Here is a 24,911-nt window from a genome sequence, read left to right on the forward strand (position 1 = left end):
AGTTTTTGTCAGCATTCAAGAGTCTCTCATGGTTTGCCTCTCTCCCTTTCCCCCACCATTTCCGCCCTTCTTCTCCCCCTTGGTCCTCCGTCAAGTTCCTCCTAATCCTCCTATACGTGCAAACATATAGTTTATTTTTGAGACAGAGAGAGACAGAGCACAAGTGGGGGAGGGGCAGAGACAGAGAGGGAGACACAGAATCTGAAACAGGCTCCAAGCTCTGAGCTGTTAGCACAGAGCCTGACACAGGGCTGGAACCCACAAACCGTGAGATCATGACCTGAGCCAAAGTCAGATACTTAACTGACTGAGCCACCCAGGCGCCCCTGATGATTCTTTTAGTTGAAGTGTTTGCATTTACTGTTTCTTATTTTGTTTTATTTTATTAAAGCTTATTTGTTTATTTTGAGAGAGAGAGAATACAAGCAAGCTCCATTCAGTCAGCACTGGGCCTGACGTGGGGCTCAGACCCACAAACCACAGGACCATGACCTGAGCCAAAATCAAGAGTCAGATGCCTAACTGACTGAGCCGCTCAGGTGTCCCACTGGTTCTTATTTTAAAAATGCAGTTTAGGATAAAAATCACAGCAGAAATCACAGCATAAACCCGATTGAAGGTGGAACGTGGCTTGCTTAATCACCTTTTGCCCTTTGGGGGAGTGTGGGTGGAGTGGGGAGTATATCATTTGCTGGACCTCGTTTCCATAAAAAAACAAAGCCATAGTCTTCTGACTTTTATTCAGAATGAAATCAGCATAGTAAAAATACAGCAGTTATAGATGTGGCAAAGAGCTTGATTCCTTGACAAAATCAGTCCTCAGGAGGCAGGAGTGGCCCCTAAGTGTGCTCCATTTTAATGACATCCAACTACATATGAAGACAAAGTGGCCTCTAGAACATCTTATGAAAGCAAAACAAGCAGCTGATGGGTCCAAGAAAATCACTCGTGGTCATAGTTCGCATGAGATGGGGCAAGCTTGCTTTTAATCCAAGCCTGGTATTTCTGGGTTATTAGGGTGTAGATTCCAGGCTTCTTGGGATGACCACATTTATGACCTCCAGAGACTAAAGCATAGAAAGCACCTTTGCAAACCAAGGGACCACCTGAGTCACCCTGGAAAGAAGAAAATAGATACTTGGTAAGAAGCTGTGGAACTTTTTCTACCACCAATTATTAATTACTCAAAGGATTATTGTATGGCCTTGGTTTCTTCGTGTCCTGAAGACTGCTGATACAGCCCCTTTCTCAGCACGGGCTGTCTCTGTCTCTGGCCAGGACAATGATTCTGTCCATCTGTCTGTCTGTCTGTCTGTCTATCTGTCTCTCTGCCCACATCCCTAGCTCTGTCTAGGACTACCCCCCCCCACCACCTTTGTTAATCCGCAACTACAGAACTTTATTCATTAAGGAATGAGTGAATATAAAATTTAAAATAACCCATTGAAATGAAAGGAATGTTTCACATTGTGAATTTCATTTTGGTGCTCCTGGATCTGAAATCAAGTTGTTATAGAGACAGGCAGAAAAGAGAAATGTGTTGTAGTAAATATATTGGTGGCAGGGACTCTGTCTTATTTTTCCCCCTTTTCGCATTCTCATGTAATTGAATGTAATGTTTTGCACATACACAGCACTTTGTAAATGCTCACTCAGCGAACTGATTCCAGGGGATTTGGTTAAACACATAATGAAGATCTGTCAAGGAAAGCTACAGAATGATAAGAGGGGACTTTCTCGTCTGAAGGGCAGCCTTTGCATCTGCTGCCACTCACATTGCAGACTACGGCAGGTTGTGCTCTGGTCGGCCATGACCATAGACGTATAGGAGGAAGGGTGACAGTGCTGGGGCGCTGCAGATACACGTGGTCTCTGAAATCATCATACCTTCCCCTTGATAATGCTTAGCACAGTATGATGTGAACAGTGCATTCTCATGTCTTAAAAATCAGTAATTCATCTGTTCCGTTTGTCACTTGTAAACATGAACACCTGCTTGTTTTTTTACTGCCTCAGAAACCAAAGATTCTGAAAAGTAGAACTGTTGCTCCTTTTAGTCAATTTGTCAACATTATTTAAGAAACACATACTATATATTTCAGATGCAGTCTGTTATCCTGATTAACAAACTTCTTTTTTTTTTTTTTTTTTTTAAGTAGGCTTCACACCCAGTGTGGAGCCCAATGCAGGGCTTGAACTCACAACCCTAAGCTCAAAACTTGAGCTGAGATCAGGAGTTAGACACTTAATCGACTGAACCACCCAGGCACCCCCTGATTAACAAACCTTTGAAGGGTGCTTCTGTCTTGGGCAAGTTCTTATGACTCATTCACATGAGCAGATGAGGAAGAATAGAGAACTCAGTGGAGAAATGGAGAGGAACTTTCTGGAGTTGTGATCTTGTGTCCCCCTTCCCTCTCCTCTGTGCTAGGGAGCCAAAGGAGCCTTTGACTGCATGCAGCACAGCGCTCTGAGATGCCTATTTGACAGATAGGCTCTTACCTGGCAGGAATCCTTCTGGCCTCTGTCATCTCCAGCACATATCATGCCTTTCGTTATAACGGGGCTGTGGTTGTAATAACTTGGGCGGTTGCAAAGTTTTCGACTTATGACAGTAACGGTGACTTCACGCAGGGTATCAGAGGTCCTTAACAATTCTGGGTCGGTGGCTCCCCAGCCAGTAACCTGGCATTTCGTTCCAGCTCTAATATCATTTTTGGAGCTTGGGTGCAGCAGCTGGACTTGTCGGTTGAGTGTTGCAGCCGTGTGAAGCTGACAGATTGAAAAGAGAATAAATAATCCTCCATTCCCAATAGTATTCTGCTATGAGTCTAAGCGTTGTATGTGTGGTCCCTTCGGTCTAGGAAGGCATCCCTCTCCTTGAATCTACTTTGGTGGTAGCCTGCAGCTGTATTTGTGGCTGTTGCTTTTCTGAAATGCTCTCCATTCCCTGTAGAGCTCAATGACGCTTGGGGAGGGAGCTTCCACAGAGCAGGAATTTTTGCCCAGCCTTAAGCAAACTGGCCTTTGCTCTGCATTGGATGGGTTTCTGTGGAATAACATCAATAGGTCATGACTTCAAGGGCTGGGCTGTTTCCGCTGGATAAGACCCTTGAGTATGGTCTAGACTAAGTTTGGACTAGACTAAGTATGGTCTAGACTAAGATATAACTCACTTCTGTGTCCCTGAATTCACTTGGTTGGCTCAGTTGTATAAAGGACTTGTATTTTTCATTTGCTAATGATAAAAGCATTTGGGGAAAAAAGCTTTCAGTGGGGATCTTTGAGCCTGCTGGGACGCTCCCTTCCCACATATGTGAGCATCATGGTTGCTTTCCCTTGTATAAACACAGCCCTCATGCATTTGTGATAAATGCTTGCTTCTTTCAAGGCTGCATATGGAGTAAAATGGACCCTTCTAGAATATGTCACAATTACCTCAGACATGGGGATGATGCTAACAAAATGCTTTTGTGTGGATGATTTAACAAATGAAATATGCTGTATATGAATGCTGGAAAAGTTGGAAGAAGGCAATACTACATACCTGAATTAGCATGATATCATTTGATTTACGATATGATATAACTCTTGAGAATGGTATAAATTTTTTAATATCAAACATTTGTTTGGAGGCCTCATTCTTTGAGAGAGAGTGTGCTCCTAAAATCACTTTGAAAAAGTGGTCTTTGTGATGTCTAAAAAAAGCAAAGAAAATAGAAGGAACAGAATAAGTCCCAAATACCTCAATGGAGGGTAAAAAATGGTGGAGAATGTTTTATATATATATATATATATATATATATATATATATATAATATGTATATTATATATATATATATAATATGTATATTATATATATATATAATACACACACACACACACACACACACAGGAACAAGGGCCATCTCCAAGGTAACACATCTAGGATTAGGTGGAGTAACAGAGGTCTTTGTGGACCCAAGCATGAATGGACAATATCAAAGGCCAAAGACCTGCTCTCAGACCCACCCCACTTCAAAATTCCATAGTATTGAAAAAGAATATCAAAACTGTGCACTACTGTGGGGTAAAGGAATGCAATTCTAATTGACTGAGATCAAGTTTACAACAAAATTATTTTAATTTATGTAGAAATGAATTCTATTTCTTGAGTTGTGGATTGAGATTTATACCCATCATTGTTAGTTGTTTTTAATTAAGGTAAAATATACATAATGTAAAATTTACCATTTAAACCATTTTAAAATGTACAGTTCTGTGGCATTAAATACACTTACACTGTTGTTCGTTTATCACTACCATCAAACTCCAGAACTTTTCCATCTTCCCAACATTAAGTGTTTTAATAACTAAAAGGTAAAACCTCGACTCTGCATTTGCTAACCTGGTATATCTAGACCTCATCTCAGGGCAATATGGAGAAAAAGATCCATTACATGGCTGTCAGATAAGTTATGTTCTGTCCCTTCAGTTAGAAAGAGTATTTGGACAAGAAAGGAAAACTTTCCTCAAGGTGAAAAATAATTACTGATTTGAAATAAAGACACTGTAGGGTTAGTAGACTTGAAAATTCCATTGTGGAGATTTAGAAGATATAAACAGGTGAGTCAGATAGAAACAATAGTTTGTTTTGCTTGTTTCGTTTCGTTTTATCCCTGGCCATACACAGTTCCAGTACCATGGTTCCAACAGTGCCACAATTGATTTGATTTACTGCATGTTGAACAAAATTACATTTACATCTAGTTATGAAAATAGAAACAATTTTTTTTAAGATCTTGACAAAACCTTGCAGCTTTTGGCATACGGTAAAAAAAAAAAATCCCATATTACTGCATGTTTGTAGGAAGCCACTTCAAATCATTTAGGAAGCAAGGCGGGTTATAAAAAGACATTTGTTTACATATAACTATTTCGCTGTCACTTGAAAAAGGGATCAAGACAGATTACAATAAAAACATCCACACCCACCCAAGTCAGACAGAGAAAGGCAAATACCATATGATTTCACTTATATGTGGAATATAAAAAAACAAAACACATGAACAAACAAACAAACAAACAAACAGAAACAGATTCACAGATACAGAGAAGAAACCGGTGGTTGTCAGAGGGGAGAGATGGGGGAGGATGGGCAAAATAAGGGAAGGGAATTAAGAGGTACAAACTTTCGGTTATAAAATAACTCAAGGGGATGAAAAGTACAGCATAGGAGAATATCGTAAAAAATATTGTAATAACTTTGGTGAGAGATGGTAATTACACTTACGGTGACCATTTGATTATATACATAATTGTTGAATCACTATGTTATACATCTGAAACTAATATAATATTGCATGTCAACTATAATTAAAAATAGAAACATACACATTCTCATCCATACAGATTAACAAAGACTCATAAGAGCTTTTAAAAAACATATAGAAAAAGGAAGAAAGTATTGTTTCAGGTTTGAAGAATGAGCTCATGGCTATGGGAGGGTAGGTTTGCATAAGGTAGGGCTGTGGCTGCTGGGAATGACCACTGTTCAGTTTCTACCAAAAGAGCTTATTTTGGTTTATTTTGAGAATTTCAGCTCTATTTGTTGAAAAGTTTGCCTATTGCAAAATCAGGATGGGGATGAAATTTCTCAAAGGATGTGGATCAGATTTCCTAGGATTGATTCAAATTCAAATTCAACATACTCATTAAACCCAAACTTTGGGGTGGGGGTGGGGAGGGTGGAAAATGATACCAAATGCCAGGAAGCCTGCTTTAACAGAAAAGACGGATGCATGCATACATAGCTAACACAAGGAAGACTGTGAGGTGCAAATGCAGGGTGTAGAAGATGGATTTTGATTAGGGGATGGATGTTGAAAATTTTTCTGGTTTTCCATATCTTTTACCCATTTCCTCGATTCATGAATGCCTTTGCAATGTTTTGGTTATTTTCATTTCCACTGGGACATGTTAATATCAAAAACAACCCAAGCAGACCACGAACCCTCTCTGACTTCCCTTTTCCTGGTACAACTGTGATCTATACTACCAGGGTCAATTTTGCTGCCCACAAAATACCTGGAATTACCTGAATTCTAGGATCCCACCTCCTTAGCTAAACCCACGTCTGAGTTCACTAGACGTAATAATACTAGTGTTTTTCATTTGTTTGTTGTAGGGTTTCTTTTTGTACCGCCTGCTTCAGAATCATGTGGAGATGTGCATTTATATTTAAAAAATTTTTTTTCAAGTTTATTTATTTGTTTTGAGAGAGAGAAAGAGGGAAGAGCAGAGAGAAAGAGAGAGAGAATGAGAGAGACTCCCAAGCAGGCTCTGCACTGTCATTCCCTGACATGGGACTCAAACAGTGAGATCCTGACTTGAGCGGAAATCAAGAGTTGCACGCTTAACTGACAGAGCCACCCAGGTGCCCTTGGAGTGCTTAAAATAAAATACAGCTTTCTGAGTCCCACCCTGGACTTACCTGGAATAGAACTACAGGCAGAGCAGGAACAAAAGTATTGTTTGCAGTCTTTTCCTGACATCAGCCTTCTACTGAAACATCGTCCTATTGTGTCTAAAAATAACCCTTTTCAGTGTTGGTGTGTTGTATAGTCCTCACCAGTAGAAGGGTTCTTTGGGCAAAGGTGACACACATGATAAGTGAGGAAATCAGGACTGAAGCCTTGTGAGTTCAAGCCCAACGCTCTTTCCATGACACCTCTGTAAGCCCCATGCCAAGCCCCTTCAAGACTATTTCCTCTGCCATTTGCCTTGGCACTAAGTCATGTTTCTGCTTAGGCCCTCCTCCTGGGCTAACAAAGACAGGGTCCTTATTTCCTGGAGGTCTCTTCAGTCTAAGAGAGGAGGGAATTACCTGGCTGTCAGAGAGGGGCTATTTCTGTCCCATCCTCACACAACTGCATCATCGGACTGGTGCCTCAGTGACTACAGTAGAAAGTACACATAATAACATAATGACGTTATTTGACATGTACTAAGTTATTGTGGTGTGTCAGGTTTTGTGCTAAGCATTTTACAAATTCTTGCTCCTTTAAACCTCACAACAGTCCTGTGAGGGAGGTATTATGATTATCCCCACGTTGCAGATGAGGAGACTAAGACTCGGGTAAATTAACAAACTTGAGAAAGTCCCACAGACATTCAGGGGAGGCTCCAGGATGCAAATTGAAGTTCAGCTGGTTTGAGTCTGGGGGCTGAATCCTCACCATTTACTCTGGATGCCCCTAGTGGTCTGAGATGGCGTGAGGCCATGTGGAAGGGACTGGGGCAGGGGGGGTGGGGTCTGGAGGGGGGCTTCCTCTAATTACAGCCCAAGCAGGTGAGAGGAGGAGGTGATCAGTGAGGGAAGGCAGGGGAGGGATTCAGGAAGACAGTGGACAAGAGTTGGCGAGAGTATTGCTGTATTGCTTCTGATAAATTGAAAGGCTGAAAATAAGATTAGCAAAAGCTTTTTTACTGGTTTGCTTTTATAGTTGGCACGGAAACAAATGGAAAGGGCAAGGGACACAGTGAGGAACGGTAGTGAGATGGGGGCACCCCAGATTTGGCCTCCTTCACAGTTTTGCTGAAAAAGGGGCCTGGAGTTAGTAAGCTATTCCCCCAGGATGCTTGAAAGTACATTTGTGGGAAGCCACCATTAAACTATTTCATAAATATTTTGAATTTCACAAAGCTTGATATTTTTCTAAGCACCAATCCGCCTACATTTTTACACCCAAGTGTCCTGTACAAGGAAATCTGATCCACATATTCTGCAGTTCTTTAAACTCTGGCCCTTGAAAATGGTATTTAGCAAGAGTTGGTTTTTCTTTCATTTTTTGTTTTTTAAATTTAATTCCAAGATCTCTTTTCACCAATTTGTCAGTTTGAGGACCCACTCCTACGGAGTTAAGTTCACTTGACAAAATTTTAAATTCAAATTAATAATATTATTCACTTTTGGATAGCAGTTTAAGATTTGTGAAGGACTTCACACACTGTGTTTTTGGCTTAGAAAAGAAAAAAAAGAAAGTCCTCCAATATCTTTCCTTCCTTCTATCCAGCCTTTGTTGAGTGTTTTATAATAAGTAAAGCTCTGTGTCTGGGTAGGTTAGAGTCCACTTGAATGTGTGCCATAAGAATGATTGAAGACGTGCATATTTTGAATTGAATGAACATTTATTGGTAGTCACCCTCTGCCTAGCTGGTCCCTCGGGGGGACTCGTGCTCTGAAAAGGACAGAAGCGATACGGACACAAAGGTGACGTCTTTGACGGCAAAAACCCCATTTGAACGAGGTAGCCGTATGAAATTGGAAATTAGCGGCTTGCTGTTTAGAAATAAAACAAAAGTCCTCACTTTCTACAGGCTTCAAAATTTCTAATTTGTGTTTAGTCGTATTAAAAGGGGGCTAGTCAATTCAGTTGTTCCCTAGCCTGGAGAGCAAACCATTGTGGCTAAGAGAGTTTTAAGGGAAGTGCTGTAATGTTTGTCAGGAAAGCAGTCCCCATCTCTTCTTGGCTTATTTGGGCAAGAAACATAAGGGAGAAACATACAACCAACAACAAAAACAATTAAAAAACAAAAAAAACAATGCCCCTAAACAAACAAGTAAACAAAACAACAAACAGCCTATTGGTTTTCCATTGCTTTTCTTTTTGCAAAGGTTGCAGCATCCCAAGAAGAGTTTTGGACTTTTTTAAAATCTAAAGTAAGAGAATCACAGACTGAAATGTACTATGAGAGATTACAGCCTGTCTTCGGAAAAGCTTTTGTTCTAAGTATTCCAGAAAAACATCTCTTTCTCTCCTTGTGCAAATCATCTATAGCTTTTTTTTTTTAAACTAGGAAATTTGTTGTCCCTTTACAGCTGTGATTCCCAAATTGTGGGCCTCAGGCCTCTGGGGAGGGGGGTGGAGGCTTGGGGGTGGGGAAGAGGAGTTACCATAAGGGTCCTAAAAATCCATTTAACAAAGCAGGCTTCTTGTACACATAACAATAACAGCTCCAATTTATTCGTACTTATTCCGTGCTAAGCATACTAAAATACTCAAATAGATACTATTTAACCCTCCAAACCCCACAAAGCAGGTACTGTTGTTATTATTACTAACATTTTGTAAAATGGGAAAGGGAAGCTGCAAGCTCAAGTTGTCTAACAAGGTAAGGAATGCCACTCTCCGATTACTACCGTTGCTGCCTTTCCTGCATTACAGGGAGCACTTGGGTTTGTCCAATGGCTTGCCCGGGAAAAGTGGCCCAGCTCTCCCTGAAAAGGAAAACTCAGGGCAGAAACCTTGGGTGTGCAAGAGGCTAAGCAAACTCCACCAGTTGGTCAGTGCTCACAGAAGCTAAGGGTAGATCAAAATCTTGCCATTCGCATGGCACGACATGGATGGACTTAGAGGGCAGTATGCTAGGAGAAGGAGCCAGAGAAGAAGTAATACCGTATGCTTTCACCTACATGTGAAATCTAAAAGACAAAAACAAAAACAGTGAACAAATAAATAGTAACGACAGAAAAGAGAGAAACAGACTCAAAAATATGGAGAACAATCTGGTGGTTGCCAGAGGGGAGCGGTGGGGGGCTGGACAAAACGGGTGAAGGCGATTAAGAGGTGCAAACTTCCAGTTTTAAAGTAAGTCACGGGGTGGGGGTGGGGGGGTACCTGGGTGGCTCAGTCGGTTAAGCATCCGACTTCGGCTCAGGTCATGATCTCACAGTTTGTGGGTTCGAGCCCCGCGTCGGGCTCTATGCTGACAGCTCAGAGCCTGGAGCCTGTTTCAGATTCTGTGTCTCCCTCTCTCTCTGACCCTCCCCTGCTCACGCTCTCTCTCTCTCAGAAATAAATAAAACATTAAAAAAAAAAATAAAGTAAGTCACGGGGGATGAAGAGTACAGCATAGGGAACATAGTCAATAATATTGTAATACACTTGATCATGATGAGCCTGTCAAAATGTATTTAAATGTTGGATCACTATGTTGTACACCTGAAACTCATTTAATATTATATGTCCACTCTACTTCAATTAAAAAATACATATGTAAATAAGACAGAACTGTCATTAATACCCCTTGATAGTACATCTGTATTCAGCAAACATTACTGTGTTCGTTACACCTAGAATGTTCAAAAACAAAATTCTCTCCTGGGACAGGGGAGCTTCACTTCTAGCCAGTGGAGGCAGAACACTGAAAACCCAGAGCAGGCACTCACCGGGAGCGACAGTGGGCTGCCGACAGCACCCATTGCGGGTGAATAAGCACTCCACCGCAGATGTGGTGGCCGTCATACTGGATGGAAGCCATGAAGGGCCTGGAATGTGGCGGCACTTCTCTCCCTCCAATAATCTCCATGCTGAAACCTACAGAAGGAAACCCACGGACTCAACAAGAAAAAGCTAATCAGATTATTTCATGTAATTCTTCTTTTGACAGTAAACACATCCTTTCAATGATTAAAAACAACCTACAGTCATCTAAAAGTTATTATAATTTTACTGGTTAACAATTCTAAAATACATTTAATAATATCTAATAATATATATATCGTTTAATAATATAGAATTTAACAATGATATAATCAATAGGATTTAACTTAATACAATCAGAGAGATAGGGTTGTGAGAAATCATTTTCATTTATAAGTAACAGCACAATCACTAGAAACTCACTTAACATCTCTGATGTGGTAGGTATAGAAAATACTTACACTCTGGAGTCATTGAAATGCCAGCTGTTAGGAAAAATAGAGAAAAATAAAACCCCATCATTTCAATGGCTTCGATTTAAGAAGCCCAGATGAAAATCCTGACTGCATTGGTGAAGGAAAGAAGCTTCTGAAGACTGAGTTTTGATTTCGAAAGTTTTAACTGTCTCACCACAAGTGTTCCAGAGGTAAGGTTTTTCACACCTATGTGTGCAAGTGTATACCCATTTGAGGAGACTGATCCAAGCTGTTAGTGCTTTTTTGATGTGTATGCAATAAGAAACTCATTTCTGGAGTTAACCGCCTTCGATATCTGAGCACTTGTATTATAAAAGGTGAAAGAATAATAAATATCCAAGAATTCAATGAAGTTGCAGACAAAGTCCAAAGACACTTATTGCTCTAAATCAATACTTAACTATTTTTCCTGGCAGAAAATGGTGCCTATCGTATTTAGTTTCTCACCATTTTTCATTTGGACATAGATATATTATAGAGAGAGACACGGAACCTTGCACAGATCATGCTTGCATTGCAATAAGCCTTAGTTGAAGCCTGAACATCATCCAAAAAAACCCACATATTTTGTAGCAAACTTATTTCTAGTCACACCATTTACTCTAAATTTGACTAAATCTGGGTTAATTTTAGTTACATTTTTGGGAGGCGATTTCATAACGTACTTCAAAGGAACATTAGCAACATATTTTGAATTTGGAGTCTCTCCTTTACTCATTTGTGGTTGAAAAATTATCATATGATTATCCAAGGCCTTGATAATAATATCTCTTAAAACTCAAGGACCACATTTCATCATTCTTCCTGGGAACAGATGATAATGTATTGCAGTCTTTCTATAGAACTTTCTCATCACCACCAAAGCTATTAGACTTCATATTCCTCAAGATTCTGTTCATGCTTCATGCTGATCAAGAGTGCAAATTTTGTAAAATACGTACAAACAGATAAATCAGGCACTGTAACCCCAGTCCAGAGATACTGACCAAAATTTGCCTTGAATTAACAGATCTTATTTTCTTTGTCCTAAGATATATGCATCTTGGCCTCTTTTTTTTTTTTTTTTTGCAAAGGAGAATTGAAATCCAGAGCTATTATGCTTGGCAGACTGCAAGAGAGTCCTACCAAACTTGTTTTTATAGCATGAGACAGTGGGAAAAATAATAAACAGTTTAATAATTGTATATTATATATTATAATTCAAAAATGTAAGTGAAGTGTCTTACATTATTTCCGAAATTCTCTTTACATGAGAATTTATATATCTTCAGTTCTTATATCTGTGAGGAAGGTAGGTCAACTATTCTACTTATGTTACAACTGAAATAACAGGCTCAGGGAAGCTAAGTAATTGACCTGAGATCACACAGCATGCAAGTGGGGACAAATCATTTGCTTGACCTGAAATAACATATTTGTTAATAAATACACTGCCAGAACACAGACTTTGAAGAATATCCTGTTTTCACTTCACAAGGATGCAGCAATAACGAAGCTCTTCTGCGTGTTAAATAAGCAGAATTAACAAAACCAATTCAGAGCAGTGACTTCCTGTTGCCGAGTCTCATGGGTGAGACAAGGAGGAGCCAGATTAAGAAAAGCCACAAACTTAATAAGCCCAACTTGTTAATTCCAGCCAAATGTCCCTGTGAATTTTCAAGTTATCTTTTATCACTGCCGATGTGCCTTAGATAGATCCTGCACAAGCCACTTTTCCAAACTGTCAAGTGGACCTGACGATGCCAGTTCCCTACGATGTCCCAGTGATGTTGGGAACATAAAGAAAATAATGTGTGACATGCGGAAGTGGTTTGAACTCTGAGGAGGAAATCGACTGTGTGAAAGACAAAGCTTATTCTGGAGGGGTCGGGAGCATGGTTAAAAACATCTGTGAGCTGATTATTTCTGCGAAGTGAAGACTCACATCCACGTAGGTTTTTACAAATGGCTGAGTGCTTTCAACGGAATTTCCAGGGACGTGGCTGTCAGGCTTGTTTTGTGGATAAAGGCTCTCTGGAGATTACAGAACTAGCGGGTGGCAGCGTCCGTTCTTAAACCCTGATGTACCAGTCCCTGGCTCCACATTGCTTTCAACCTGACGCCATGCCTGCCTTGCTTTGAGAAGTCTCTGGGGTTCAGAAGTGCTAAGCAACAGGCTGGCTGTGCAGAGAGGAAATGGATTTAGCCATATATCCTGCAATTAGACATGGGTGAGATTTAGTTCAATTGGGAGGACCAGTCCCGCAACTCTTTCTTGTAGCTGACCTGGAAACTTCTGAGAATCAATTTGGTTTATAGTAATGAGTTATTGGCTTTTGGCTTTGGGACCAATGCACCAGTTAATAGTATCATTTGTTATTATATATTCAGGATCCTGGATTTGAGAACAGAGAGCTGTGTAACATGATGAGCTCGCCGATCCAATTTATTTCTGGGTGTTGGTTTTGTTCTGTTGAGTCTGCTGTGGGGAGAGCCATGTTTGCTTTGGATGGCTTTTGTAGCAGCTGGGCTGGGCTGAGAGAACGTGAGGTGATGCTCCGTGCGGGACTGGCTTCCCGAATCAGGGAACTTGTGGTCCTCATTAGCTGCTCTTGGAGATGCTGTTTTTTTGAACACAGGGTTTTTGTTTTCTCTCCCACTTTCTCTCTCTTTTGGCCCTCCAATATTTTCAGAGACCCTTATAGAACAGCTGTCCATCCAAAGACCACGTGTGATTCTCTCAGTGGGGCTGTTTTTCTTTACCAGCCTAAACACCTGCTTCCTCACTTTAGTTAGCCACGCCCTCTAAAGCCATGCCCCCTCAAAACGTGGCCCCCAGAACTGTCTCAGTCTGTGACCCGTTCATTACCTACCTTGGGCAAACTGAGGACAGAAACTGAGAGTCAGTTTAGAAGCTCTTTATGGCCATCCATCGGGGCTCCATACTAATTAATTTTAATTAATGAAATGCTATTTTGTATTTGTTCCATCTAATCATAAAATAGGGTATATACTCTTTATGCCTATTATAAAATTTAATTTTTCTATTCACTTGTGTTGCCTTGAATAAAAGTATCAGTACACAATGGACTGAAACTGAAACCAAACAAATGAACAAACAACAAAACAAAACAAAACAAAACAAAAACGCAAAACACACCCAGTCTTCCCTGCAGGTAGTTTGCTGCTCTGTAGACACAGCTACAGAACAGATCTGTTTCAAACTCCTTCTGTCTCTTCCCTCTTAGCCTCCTTTGAAAATATCTCCCAACACCAAGGTTTCTAAGACCCCCGTGGCTGTCCCATCCTTTCCAGCCCCGGGCATGGGAGATCAGGATTCGGCAGAATTCCCCTGGGTCCTTCCTTTATGGCTCACCACCCTACTAGCCCTGACTTCTGTTCAGTAGTGGTTTAGCTCACTTGAGAAATGAATCTGCCAACAATTATGATGGAACTATGGCAGTTTTTAAAATTGGATGGGAACGGCCCCTGGGGTGCTGTACGATGACGATATGTCCAAAGGTCCCAAGGCAATATACACGTAGCTTTAGAGTTCAGCCATCCCTCCCAGAGATTTCTTAAAATGAATGGGTTTGAGAACAATCACTAAGGAAAACAAAGTATCCCTTGACTCAGACCTGGGCTGGGGCTTTGGCTTGAACCTCAAGGACAGAGGTTTCTCAATGGTCTCAATAGTCAATGGTTTCTCTTTGACAGAGAAATTAGATGAGCTGGGTTGTAGCACATGCATCACTGCTTTTTCCTAATCTGCTTAAAAGCTTCAGAGACCTGCCTTAGGTCTGCCCCGTGATGGAGCGGTGGTGGGGTGGGGGAGTGGGATGGTAGGAAATTTGGCGTGTCTTCTTCCATCTTAGCTTTTCATCAGAACATATTTGGCCTCTGAATCACCTTCCTTTCTTAAACATGAATATGTTTCCTACCCACCACTGCTGACTTAAGTCACACAGTAGGCCTTTCACCTCCTCCTCCTTTAATTCCAAGTCAGCTATGGAACAGTGGCAGGGAATGAGAAGGGCAATGGGTAAATACAAGATCTTGGCATAAGGAGCAACCACAGGAAAGCCCTTGACAGTGGCAGAGGGGGCTCCTGGTGCTCGCAGAGCTGGTTGCCTGGTCAAACACTGTCTTTACTTTCTTTTTCTTTTCTTTTTCCCCTTATTTCTTTCTCTCTTTCTCTCTTTCTTTCCTTTCTTTCTTTCTTTCTTTCTTTCTTTCTTTCTTTCTTTCTTTCTTTCTTTCTTTCTTTCTTTCTTTCTTTCGTCCTTCCTTTCTTTCAGAGAAACAGAGACAATGTGAGTGGCGGAGAGGCAGAGAGAGAGAGAGAGAGAGAGAGAGAGAGAGCAAATCCCAAGCAGACTCCACGCTGCCAGGGCAGAGCCCAGTGCAGGGCTCGCTTGAACTCACAAAACATTGAGATCATGACCTGAGCCAAAACCAAGAGTTGGATGCTTAACTGACTGAACCACCCAGGCACTCTGACACTGTCCTTACTTATCTCAGCTGGGTCTCTAGGCCACAAGCTGCCCTTCTGTGACATCTCTTCTTTGTCTTTTCTTCTTCAGGGTGGTTTTAGAGGTTCTTTTTCACTGAGCTGAAATGTTGTGGGATACGTGAAGAAAGTTCCACGTGGGGTGGTCTCTGCGATGTCCTGGACCTGATGCAGATCCAGGAAATCTTGCTCTCACACAGTCTGCAATCGTTGTCCTAAAAGATTTACACATGTGAAAATCCTTTCACCAGGGATGACTGCCAAAGGACGGTTTGCAGCCCTGACCTCTCTTCCCAGTGCCAGGCCTGTGGGGACACTGGTCTTGCACAGAGAAATTGAGGAGTTTTGAGTCTGGGGGGGGGGGTGGTTAGGGACAAAACTGGGGTCAGTATGTAGGTCAAGTCAAGGAAAGAGCCAGCTGATAAAAACCAGAAGGAAGGGGGAAGCAGGAAGGGAAGGGAAGGAAATAAACATGGTAGAGAAGGATGGAAACAATCATTTGAGGATGGAAGAACACGTCCATTTATAGTTGAACATCTCAGATACTGTGATGTGTTGCAAGCCAAATATATCATCCTTCTACAATTGAAATAGATCTTTAGAAAGGAATTGTCTCATTATATTCAAAGCAAGTCAGTTGTTGGAACTAATCACAAGGGTTTCATAAAATAAAGTCACAGCAGGCAAAATGGGAGGTATTTCAAAGGGGATGATCAGATGTGTTAATGAGAGAAACAATGCTTTGGCCTAGCTGGAACTCGAAAGAATCAATTGTTTCACTTAGATGAGATCAAGTAGAAATTATCATGTACACTAGTTTTAAGTGTGATAGAAATACTCTTACCAAAGGCTGATGGTTAACAAACAACACACATACGTGCGCACACGTGTTTTTGTACATCTCCATCTCCTACCCCCACTATCCCTGAATCCCTACCCTAGTCTTTATCACAGACAAATTCCAGGTGGATCAAAGATTGTTTATAAAAAAATGAAATCATTATAAACCTAAGTGAAATGGCGAATTTAAAATACTGTTTGAGAGAGGAAGGTACAAAGGAAAACATCAATGTTAGAGCCTATAAAGTTTTATGAATTATGTAAGGCAAACAATACCACCAGTAATATCCAAAGACATGACAAAATGTTTGTCATTTGTATTGAAAAACATCCCCCCCGCCCCAAATAATATCCTTAATATATGAAGTGGTCTTACATAACAATCAAAAAAGTTAAGAGTAGTAATTAGTGGGTTCAATCTGTAAGCAAATCAATATACATACAAATAAAGGGCACCTGGGTGGCTCAGTTGGTTAAGCATCTGACTCTTGATTTCAACTCAGGTCACAATGTCATGATTTGTGAGTTCGCCCCCCATGTTGGGCTCTGTGCTGACAGCATGGAGGCTGCTTGGGATTCACTTGAACATGTTTGCCCCTCAGTTTATCATTCCTTTTCTTTCTTTCCTAATCAACTTCTTACTATCTCTTGTCATCTTGACAAATTGTTTTCATTTCTCACTTCACTAGTGAAACGCATTTTCAGTGGCTCTTGTTGGCTTTTCTCGACCCTCATTCTTTCTGATTTCTTTGCATCCTTTTACTCTGCTGACCAGTTTTTCCTTGAAGCATCCTCTGTCCTTGACCCCTGACTCCTGTCTTTATATTCTTCACCTCTTCAATCATTATGCATCTCTTTACTGCCACTTCCTCTTCCTGTTCTCCAAAGTCTCTCTAGAAATCTCTCTAGACTTCTAGTCTCTCTAGACTTCTCTCTCTCTTCAGCCCAGCCTTTTCCAGAGTGTGTACCAATAGCACTAGCCATGGTTGTGATGATAGCAGTTGTCCTGGAGCAAAAAGCATTTTGTTGTCCAAGAAGCTTCAGCAACGAATAGGCAATTCAACAAAGTAAAGTGTAGTTCTGATCTTTTTCCAGCCTTTGAATCATAATGTGCATTGTTCAAACCCAGGGCCATATGTAGAACTAGAGTATGTTCAGTTTCTCAAACTTACTTTACCACAGAATATTTCGTTTTACAGAATGTCTCAGGACCCCTGAATTCCATAGAACTCATGATGGAAAACAGCGTATGTCTTCAGTCTTCCACCTTGACCTCTCCTTATAATATTGCTTCAACAACTTTTTCTTCTACTGCTTCCCTGTAGCCTCTCCTACTACCTTCCACATGCTGTGTTTCCTAATCATTCCAAGTGGAAGTGATTTTCCCTCTTCCAAAAGCAAGAGGAAGGCTTAGAAGTAATACTTAACATCTGATGTGATATTATTCTGATATTTATCATATTCAGCCTACTCACCTGAGATTGTTAGTTTCTTGAGAACTGTGTCTATGCACTTGATTCCAGCGAGAAATGATTTCAGCTGCAAGTAGAAAAAATCTCAACCCAGAGGGGCTTAAACAACAAGAAAATTCACTTTCTCATCTAACAAGAAGCTCTGGGGTAGGATAGTACCTAGGTTGGTTAATTCAGGAGTTCAATGTTACTATCAAGACTCAAGTGTGCATCCTCAGTCCTTGTGTCTACTAACCTCATGACCCCAGAGGTCACATTTGGGTACAAGGTTAAAGAGAAGATTAAAGTACATTGCATTTCCTGCCAGTGTATTTTGGGATGCCACACCTTTCCCAGAAGCACGCTGGCACATCTCCTTCCTACAAAATAGGGGTTCTGTTAGCTAGGTGGGAATGGGCAGAAGTGAATTTATATTTCAGTATCTTGCTCCACTCCCCACAGAGTACAATGCACACTCTACGGGCTTGCTAAGTGAACAAAAGAACAGATAGATAGTTGTGCCTCAAAATATGTTTAGTCAAGATTTTATAACTCGTTACCTGTCAATAACATTTCCTGACGTTTTAGGAGGAAGGCTCAAAATTTATCTAGGAAGGAATATTCATAGGTGAATATTTATAGTTGCCAGCTCTATATTTGAAATATTAAAGCTTTTGTCCTCCCTATACTCTTTATATCAGCAGTATCAGGAACAATGAATATAATAGAGCCATTTTGAGTAAATGTCTCCAAGGGAATTCATAGTGATAAAATCAAAATAACATAAAATAGATTCTAAATTAAGATTTTCATTGTTTTCATCAACAAAATTATAACGTTGGGAAGCTTCTTTTTCTTTTCCCTCATATTCAAGATAGCAACCATATTACATGGTAAGTGATTTGATGCCAATAGTTGAATCAGTCTGTACTTTAATTTAGTATTTCCTCCAGACATTCTTTGAACATGTGTCAACAGGAAAGAACATGTTTCAAAATCCACTTCTACTCATTTCTTTCCTAATAAACAAAGTTTGGATGTGTCTTTTAGTCCTTTTTATGCTTTCTTAAATTTGCCAAGCAATAAACACACACACACACACACACACACACACACGAGAGAGAGAGAGAGAGAGAGAGAGAGAGAGAGAGAGAGAGAGAGAACCAAAAACCAAACAGTTATCAGAACTGGTTAAGACCAAATTTCGAAGAGGGTAAAATTGACCATGAGGACCATTCCACCTCCACCTTCACTGTCAGTATCCTTATTTCTCTTAACAATCGTCATCCGCAAGGATTTATAGCCAGCAAATACCTGCCAACATCTCATAGCTCAAAAATATTTTAAGTGTTGCCTCTTTATAGTGTGTTCTCATTTTATTTAATGTTTCTTAAATAATAATAAAAAAAACTGTAAAGATTCAGAGGAAACATCTTAGTGATGGGCTGTCAGGTATGATGGCAGGAATGAGGTTGGTTTGAGTGGAGAATATTCCTTGCTCTGATTAAGTCATACCTTATTGGCATCATATACTATGGGTAAGTAATGGGTTGGCTCTAGACATATTTTGTTTCTGCATATTATTGGTGAATTGATAAGCTGGAAGCCCCTGAGCTACCAATGCTGAGATGTTTAAAACTGTTATTACAACTAGAAGTGTTAAGGAGCATGTGTTTCTGCCCAATGTGTGTATAGATTGTGTGGGAGGTGGCCAGAGAAATATTTTAAAGTTTGGATTGCAACCAGAGAGTACTTTTCTCGCTGGAATGAGTTTTGAATGCTTCTGTGAAAAAGCAAGAAGGTGAAGAGTGAGAGTCCCAGGAACTATGGGCTTCCGATTCAGGGACTGCAGTCATACACACAGAGAAGCCATTTGCACGTAATATGTAGCAAGAATACAGGCAACTGGAGAGTGGGATAGCATGATATTAAAGAAGAAGGCCCTTCTCTGAGTGATACTGCTCTTGTGTTACTAATTTCCAGACACCTGCTGTAAGAATAAAGTCTCATGCAGTCAAAAGCCTTAGAAAAGTGTCCTTGTGAGTCACTTGGCAGGATCCAGGCCAGCTGATTACAGCACCTACTGATAGATTCAAAGACACCAACTCAACCAAAGCCAAGGATGCTTGGTGTGGGGTCTAAATCATGGTGCTGAGTATTCTATAAATGAGGAGGCTTTTAATAATTCATAGTTGAGGGAAGAAGAAAAACTCTCTTAGCAGACCAGTTACCTTATCATCCCAGAGATCTAGAACAGTGTTCACTGTTTGCTCTTTAGGTTTTTATTTTGTGAAGGCGTCAGAAGAGATCCACAGAGAAAAGAAATCAGTAATGAGAAAGGTCATGTGCAACCAAATGACCAATCCTCTTGGAGAAAAGGATTCAAAAAAATGGGTATAAAATCTCTCGGTCAAAATCAACATATGGTAAATCTATTATTTTGTCTAAAAAATAATTTTCTGGGGAAAATCTCTTCATACTCAAGTTTTAAAGTACTAATAATTACCATTGGCAACAATTTGTATCCTGAACTATATTTTTAACTTATTAAATACAAGATTACTGTTCCAATGGGAAAACCAGGAGTAAAAGAAGTAGGAAGCCAGCATTTTGCCAAATGCATCAGAACGAAGCCAAGACTCCATAATAATTTAGCAGTGAAGGCTTAGTCCCTGCTAACATTCATTTCCTAGACAGAGAATCAAGTCCTGGACACAAAACAAGATCAACATGGAACATATATAGAAAGATCATCCAAATATGGACAATGCTAGTAGGAGACAGGGACAGCTCAGACAAGTCTACGATAGGGATTATTGTTTTCTCCAATACATTAGTAAACACAGAGGTTAAACTTGAACGCTTATCAGTAATACTATTTAGTTGAGATATATGGTATATGTTCATATATGTGATTTTCAAGGTAACTGCTTAGTCCAACATAATTGGACTTAATCATTATCAAAAGATCCTTTTATGGTTTAAGGTTCTGAGTTAAAGAAATAGCCTATGTGGAGTTACTTATCCACCTGAATCAGAAGTCCTAATCCTGGTGCCCATAATGTATGGTGACCATCTTTCAGGATGTTGTTTCAACAAAGCATATTTATGTCTGTTTGGATCTCAAGTGTGAGCATCATAAGATGTTATTGCTGTGAGATACTGTTGCGATCAGATCATGGCAGGAAAAAGATTCTGACTCAGGTAGTTCAAATGAAGAGACTTTCATGAAGAGACTACCCACAGACATGCGGGGAAGGCAAAGGACTCGAGGGCACAGGGACACACACATAGCAGGGAGCCACTGCTACTCCTGGTGGCCCATAATATCTCAGCCACGGAAGAAGGTGCCCAACAGGAGCTGGAGGCAATGAAGGACACAGCTCCCACCATAAAGGCAGGCCAACGCAGGGAAGGAGGAGGGAAGAAAGCCAGAACCTTCTCTCCTCCTCTGATCTCCTTTCAGTACCCAACTCAACAGAAATTGGGTGAGGTAGACCATGGAGGGCATGAGACAGCAGCAAAGGGCAGAGACTCGATTTGGGGTGAGTGGGACAAATGGTGGAAAGCCACATAGTACCTTAAAAATCTGTCCTTTGTGCTCAGACGGTCCATAGACAGGGCCCCAGTGGGCAGAGTGGGTAGCAGGTATGTAACTGTATGAAGCAGCTTACACCAGCTAGAGGTAGGCGTTCACTTATTAAAGGTGAGCGGGCTGGCCTCTCTGTGGGTGCCCCAGTGCTTAGAGCAATTAGTCCTGGTCAGCCCATGATCATGCTGGGAGAGGGGCTGATGCTTCCCCAGCCACCAATGCTTATAGAGAAATTCTGCAGCTGGCTTGTGGCATCTTGGTCCTCAGCCAGGAAAGACCAGTCTCTCCCCAAGCACAAATGGCTGAGTTGAGTTGACCTGTCCCGTTACTCTTGTGTGCAATCTCTGATGACACCAGGTAAGAAGTCGGTGTTCCCTCATCACGCAGCCTGAAGCATAGTTCTGTTTGGCTCTTGGTGCACTGCTCCAGGATGAGCCACAGAGAATGTGATCTCATCTCCCCAGGGAACTATGCTCTGTCAGATCTGGTGCGTGTGTACTTCTTTGCCAGTTGCCCTTGTTTACAAGAAACCCAGACAGGAACCGACAGGGTAGTGTGGGTGGCAGCAAGGCTCCCACAGCAGACATGGAGAGTCCCCTTGTTCCCAGTCCTTCAGAAAAAATCTTTTTTAAACAACTGCATGTCCACTCATGAGGCCAAGGTGACTGTGCAGAACTCACCTACATTGCTTTGCAAAGCAAGGTGATCCATGGGATGGGTACTGAACGCTGTGACCCAGTATGTGTGGCATTACTCTGGCACCTGACCTGTGGCTGGTGGGCAGGCATCATCTTGGGACAAAGAATTAAGCAGGAAAGCAAAATACATGTGCCCTTTGAAAGCAGTTACGTAAGTGTCCTCAAATAAATAAGTAACATTTATTTGTGGTGCATTGCGAATTGCTCAATGCCATCCACATTTATTTTTGATGGCTTGACCCGCTGCTCAGCTATGTCTTTAATCTCTTCATCACAAGGAAGGTTTCGACTTCCATACGTTCTGTTGTGGGGGAAAATGTTGCTTTTTATTATTCTTCCGAAGCCCACTTTGTCAGGGATTCAAGTGCTTATAGCCACTAAATCTCCTGTTGACTCTTCCTTGCCACTCAATCCCTGAAAATTAGTTGGAACAGATTAGAGCGAGCCCTCTGACAGTCATCTTTTGGTTTGAGAGGGGCAGGGAGCTGGAAGGCTCATCTGGTCTTTGATCCTCCGTGACTTCTCTGATCCTGGGAGCCGGTATGACTCATCTCATGCAAAGTCTTGTTGTTCTGCTCCCCTGGAAACTTCAGGCTGTGATAAATAAAGCCCACTCCTAGCCGCCTTGACCTTCAGCTGTGCAGCTGGACCCTACAGACCCCAGAGCCCCCCTCCCAAACCCTGAACCAATGCTGAGCTCTTTGTACACGTACAAGGCCATGCCTACAAAAATAAACCACTTTAACAGTTTGGGGCTAAACTGACTTTTTATTGTATAAATTAATCTTCATCCACACCTGCCTCCCCCCATAAATAAATGGTATCAGAAAGGCTAGTGGGTTGTCACACAGCCTGAGCTTCTATCACTTCCTGGGGGCCTTCTCTCTCCCCTCTTTTTCCATTGTGTACATCCAGCTGGGTGCTCTGAGACCAGGAGCCACGGGGTCATGGAGAGTCATGGCAGCAGGAGACATCTGGTGGAGCCCCAGCCCAAGGCCACATTCTTATTAACACATTTTGAGGGCTCATTGCTTGCCAGGGACTGGGCTCTGTGGTGGTTCAACTCCATGAAGTCCACATTCCCGTGTGTTTCCGCATCTGGGAAAATCATGGCTCACAGATTTAAATGTTGGGCTCAGTTTGTAGCGTTAATAAGTTGTACACTCAGGACTGGCACTCAAGTGACCTGACGCCCAACTTGGGAGTTCTTAGCCACTACTCTATACGGTGAAATAAATTGCTGCTTCTACCCTTTACTTCCTGACAGAGGAGCTAGGAGTCACAGGGAGTAGAGGGATTGGTGCTGGAGGGGGTGGCGGAGGCTGCAGGCACGGGGCAGAAAGGGAAGTGATCTGATCGATGTTCCCACTAACGTGCCAGTGATGTAATTCTGGAGCTGCAGCTGGCTTGTTCATTTTAGAAGAGGGTGATGTGAGAGCACACTCCTTAAAGCATGGCTCCTTGAGGCCGTGGGCAGTGCGGGAGGATGCCAGGGGTGGGAAGGTCCCTCCTCTTCACTATCACTTGGGGAGCTGGGGTTTGTGAGGCTGTCTCTGAAGTTCGCTTACTTCTTCTCAGAGGTTATGCCCTTCCTTGATCCCCTTGGATGCAGGACCTAAGCCAAGCGCTGTGAAGACCATAACAATAATCATAAAATGATTCTGCTCATAGGAACCGGATGGCCCCCTGAATGTAAAGGGCAGTGCTAGAAGTATAGAGATGCCAAGGTGGGCAAGGGATCAGCGAAGAGATCAGCAAGGGCAACACACAGCCCCTGGCATCTCAGCCTCAAGGGGTGGAGTATTTTGATGGATGGAGAAAGAAAGTTAAGCAGGTGAATGGAGGGGAGGCCCAGGCCACATTGGTCATTGACTGTGGACCCATTTGCCTACAATGAGGTTATTTTTGTTTTCTATGAAGAGAATACTTAGTCACTTATTAACCTATGAATACTAATGTTGTATGTCTCTTATAGGGAAAGATTTTTTAAAGCTAAAAAGTTTAAAATATATATTTAGTTAAAAAATAAATCATAAAATGCAGAGGTATTAAGTGCTTCTTAACTCTGGTTTCCTTAGTAGGTGAATAGGCACCTTAACCTGAATCACTTCTTCGGTCAGACTTTTTCTGGCTCTAAGCTCAGAGCTCTGGTGTATTTAGGGCTTAAGAAGCATTCTGGTGCCACGTTTATTGCTTCCACCCGCTTCTCTTCTTTTCAAGTACTAACGGTCTTTGATTGCCTGTTCATGCTAATTGCCGGAGCAGTAGGTCTATATGTGGAAGAAAGCATTACTTTGCATTTTGAAGACTTGGACTCTTCTAATTGAATGTCAAGTGCTCTGATGATGTACCCTCCCTCTCAGAAGAGAAGCATGTCTTTCTGAAGGGGGTGGGGGGTTATGTAGAGTTCCAACTGCAAATGCACAATATTGAAGACTCACCATGTAGGATTGTTCAACAGGATGGGTGTCTCCCCATTTTTGTTATTGCTGCTGTCACTTATATGGATTGTGTGTGTTTGTTAGGAAGAGGTTATCATGGCAAGCGTGCCACACTTGTTAATCCCCTTTTCAAACAACTTTACTAAGCGGTTTCCTCGAAGGTCATATCAACAGGGCCCGTCAGTTAGTTCCTGGGAAGTTCAGATACCCTACAATTTTTGTTTTCAGTACAGGCTCTTTTCTGGATATGGGATGGATGGAAGGTAACCATTTATGGCTTTGTTTGAAGTTCCATCATTCTAAGTTCATAAAATGAAGGCATTACTACTAAAAAATTAGCATGGGTCAGTGCTCAACAAATTATCCATCCTAATAAGTGCTGATCCCTTATAAACCTGCTTTGTAGACTAGACCGCATAAAGGTTAAAGTTTTGATTTGCCATCTTGAGAGCACTTGGAATACAGAAAGTCAAAAGTACATTGGATTCCTTTCATTCATGGAGACATTGTTTGGTGTTTCATTCAGTGAGTACTTCCTAGATATATTTACAAAGGAGTCAGACTCAGCATGTTGTCTGGAAGTGGTGGTGTGTATGCAGGCTCATTATCCACTGTTAGAAATGTAAGCTGGGTGTGTGTGCATGTGGGTGTGTTTGTGCACTTTGGAACTGAAAGTAGGA

General features: G+C 41.5%; 2 protein-coding genes across 2 annotated transcripts in view; one reads left to right on the forward strand and one right to left on the reverse strand.

Annotated features, from left to right (window-relative positions):
• ESM1 (endothelial cell specific molecule 1) overlaps positions 1-24,911 on the forward strand; it is a 45,367-nt gene that overhangs the window by 3,390 nt on the left and 17,066 nt on the right. The window lies entirely within an intron of this gene.
• Positions 724-10,820, reverse strand: GZMK (granzyme K). The gene is made up of 5 exons (XM_039220794.1): positions 10,706-10,820; positions 10,211-10,358; positions 3,548-3,698; positions 2,503-2,772; positions 724-1,116 (listed from the first exon to the last, which is right to left on the reverse strand). The coding sequence occupies exons 1-5, from the start codon at positions 10,764-10,766 to the stop codon at positions 943-945; spliced, it is 804 nt and encodes a 267-aa protein (XP_039076725.1). The 5' UTR covers positions 10,767-10,820; the 3' UTR covers positions 724-942.

Source organism: Hyaena hyaena, unplaced genomic scaffold (genome assembly GCF_003009895.1).
Source record: "Hyaena hyaena isolate Hyena2069 unplaced genomic scaffold, ASM300989v1 scaffold_908, whole genome shotgun sequence".
NCBI classification, from domain to species: Eukaryota; Metazoa; Chordata; class Mammalia; order Carnivora; family Hyaenidae; genus Hyaena; species Hyaena hyaena.

Bases quoted from the DNA above. Each gene is read 5' to 3' on its own strand.
- GZMK (XM_039220794.1), bottom strand. From the start codon at position 10,766: ATGATGGGGTTTTATTTTTCTCTATTTTTCCTAACAGCTGGCATTTCA. The intron at 3,699-10,210 runs GTGAGTGCCTGC...TGCTTTTTTTAG, and splicing joins GCAGCCCACTGTCGCTCCCG to ACATCACAAAGACCACTTTT. The intron at 2,773-3,547 runs GTATGTAGTATT...TCAATCTGTCAG, and splicing joins ATGATATCATGCTAATTCAG to CTTCACACGGCTGCAACACT.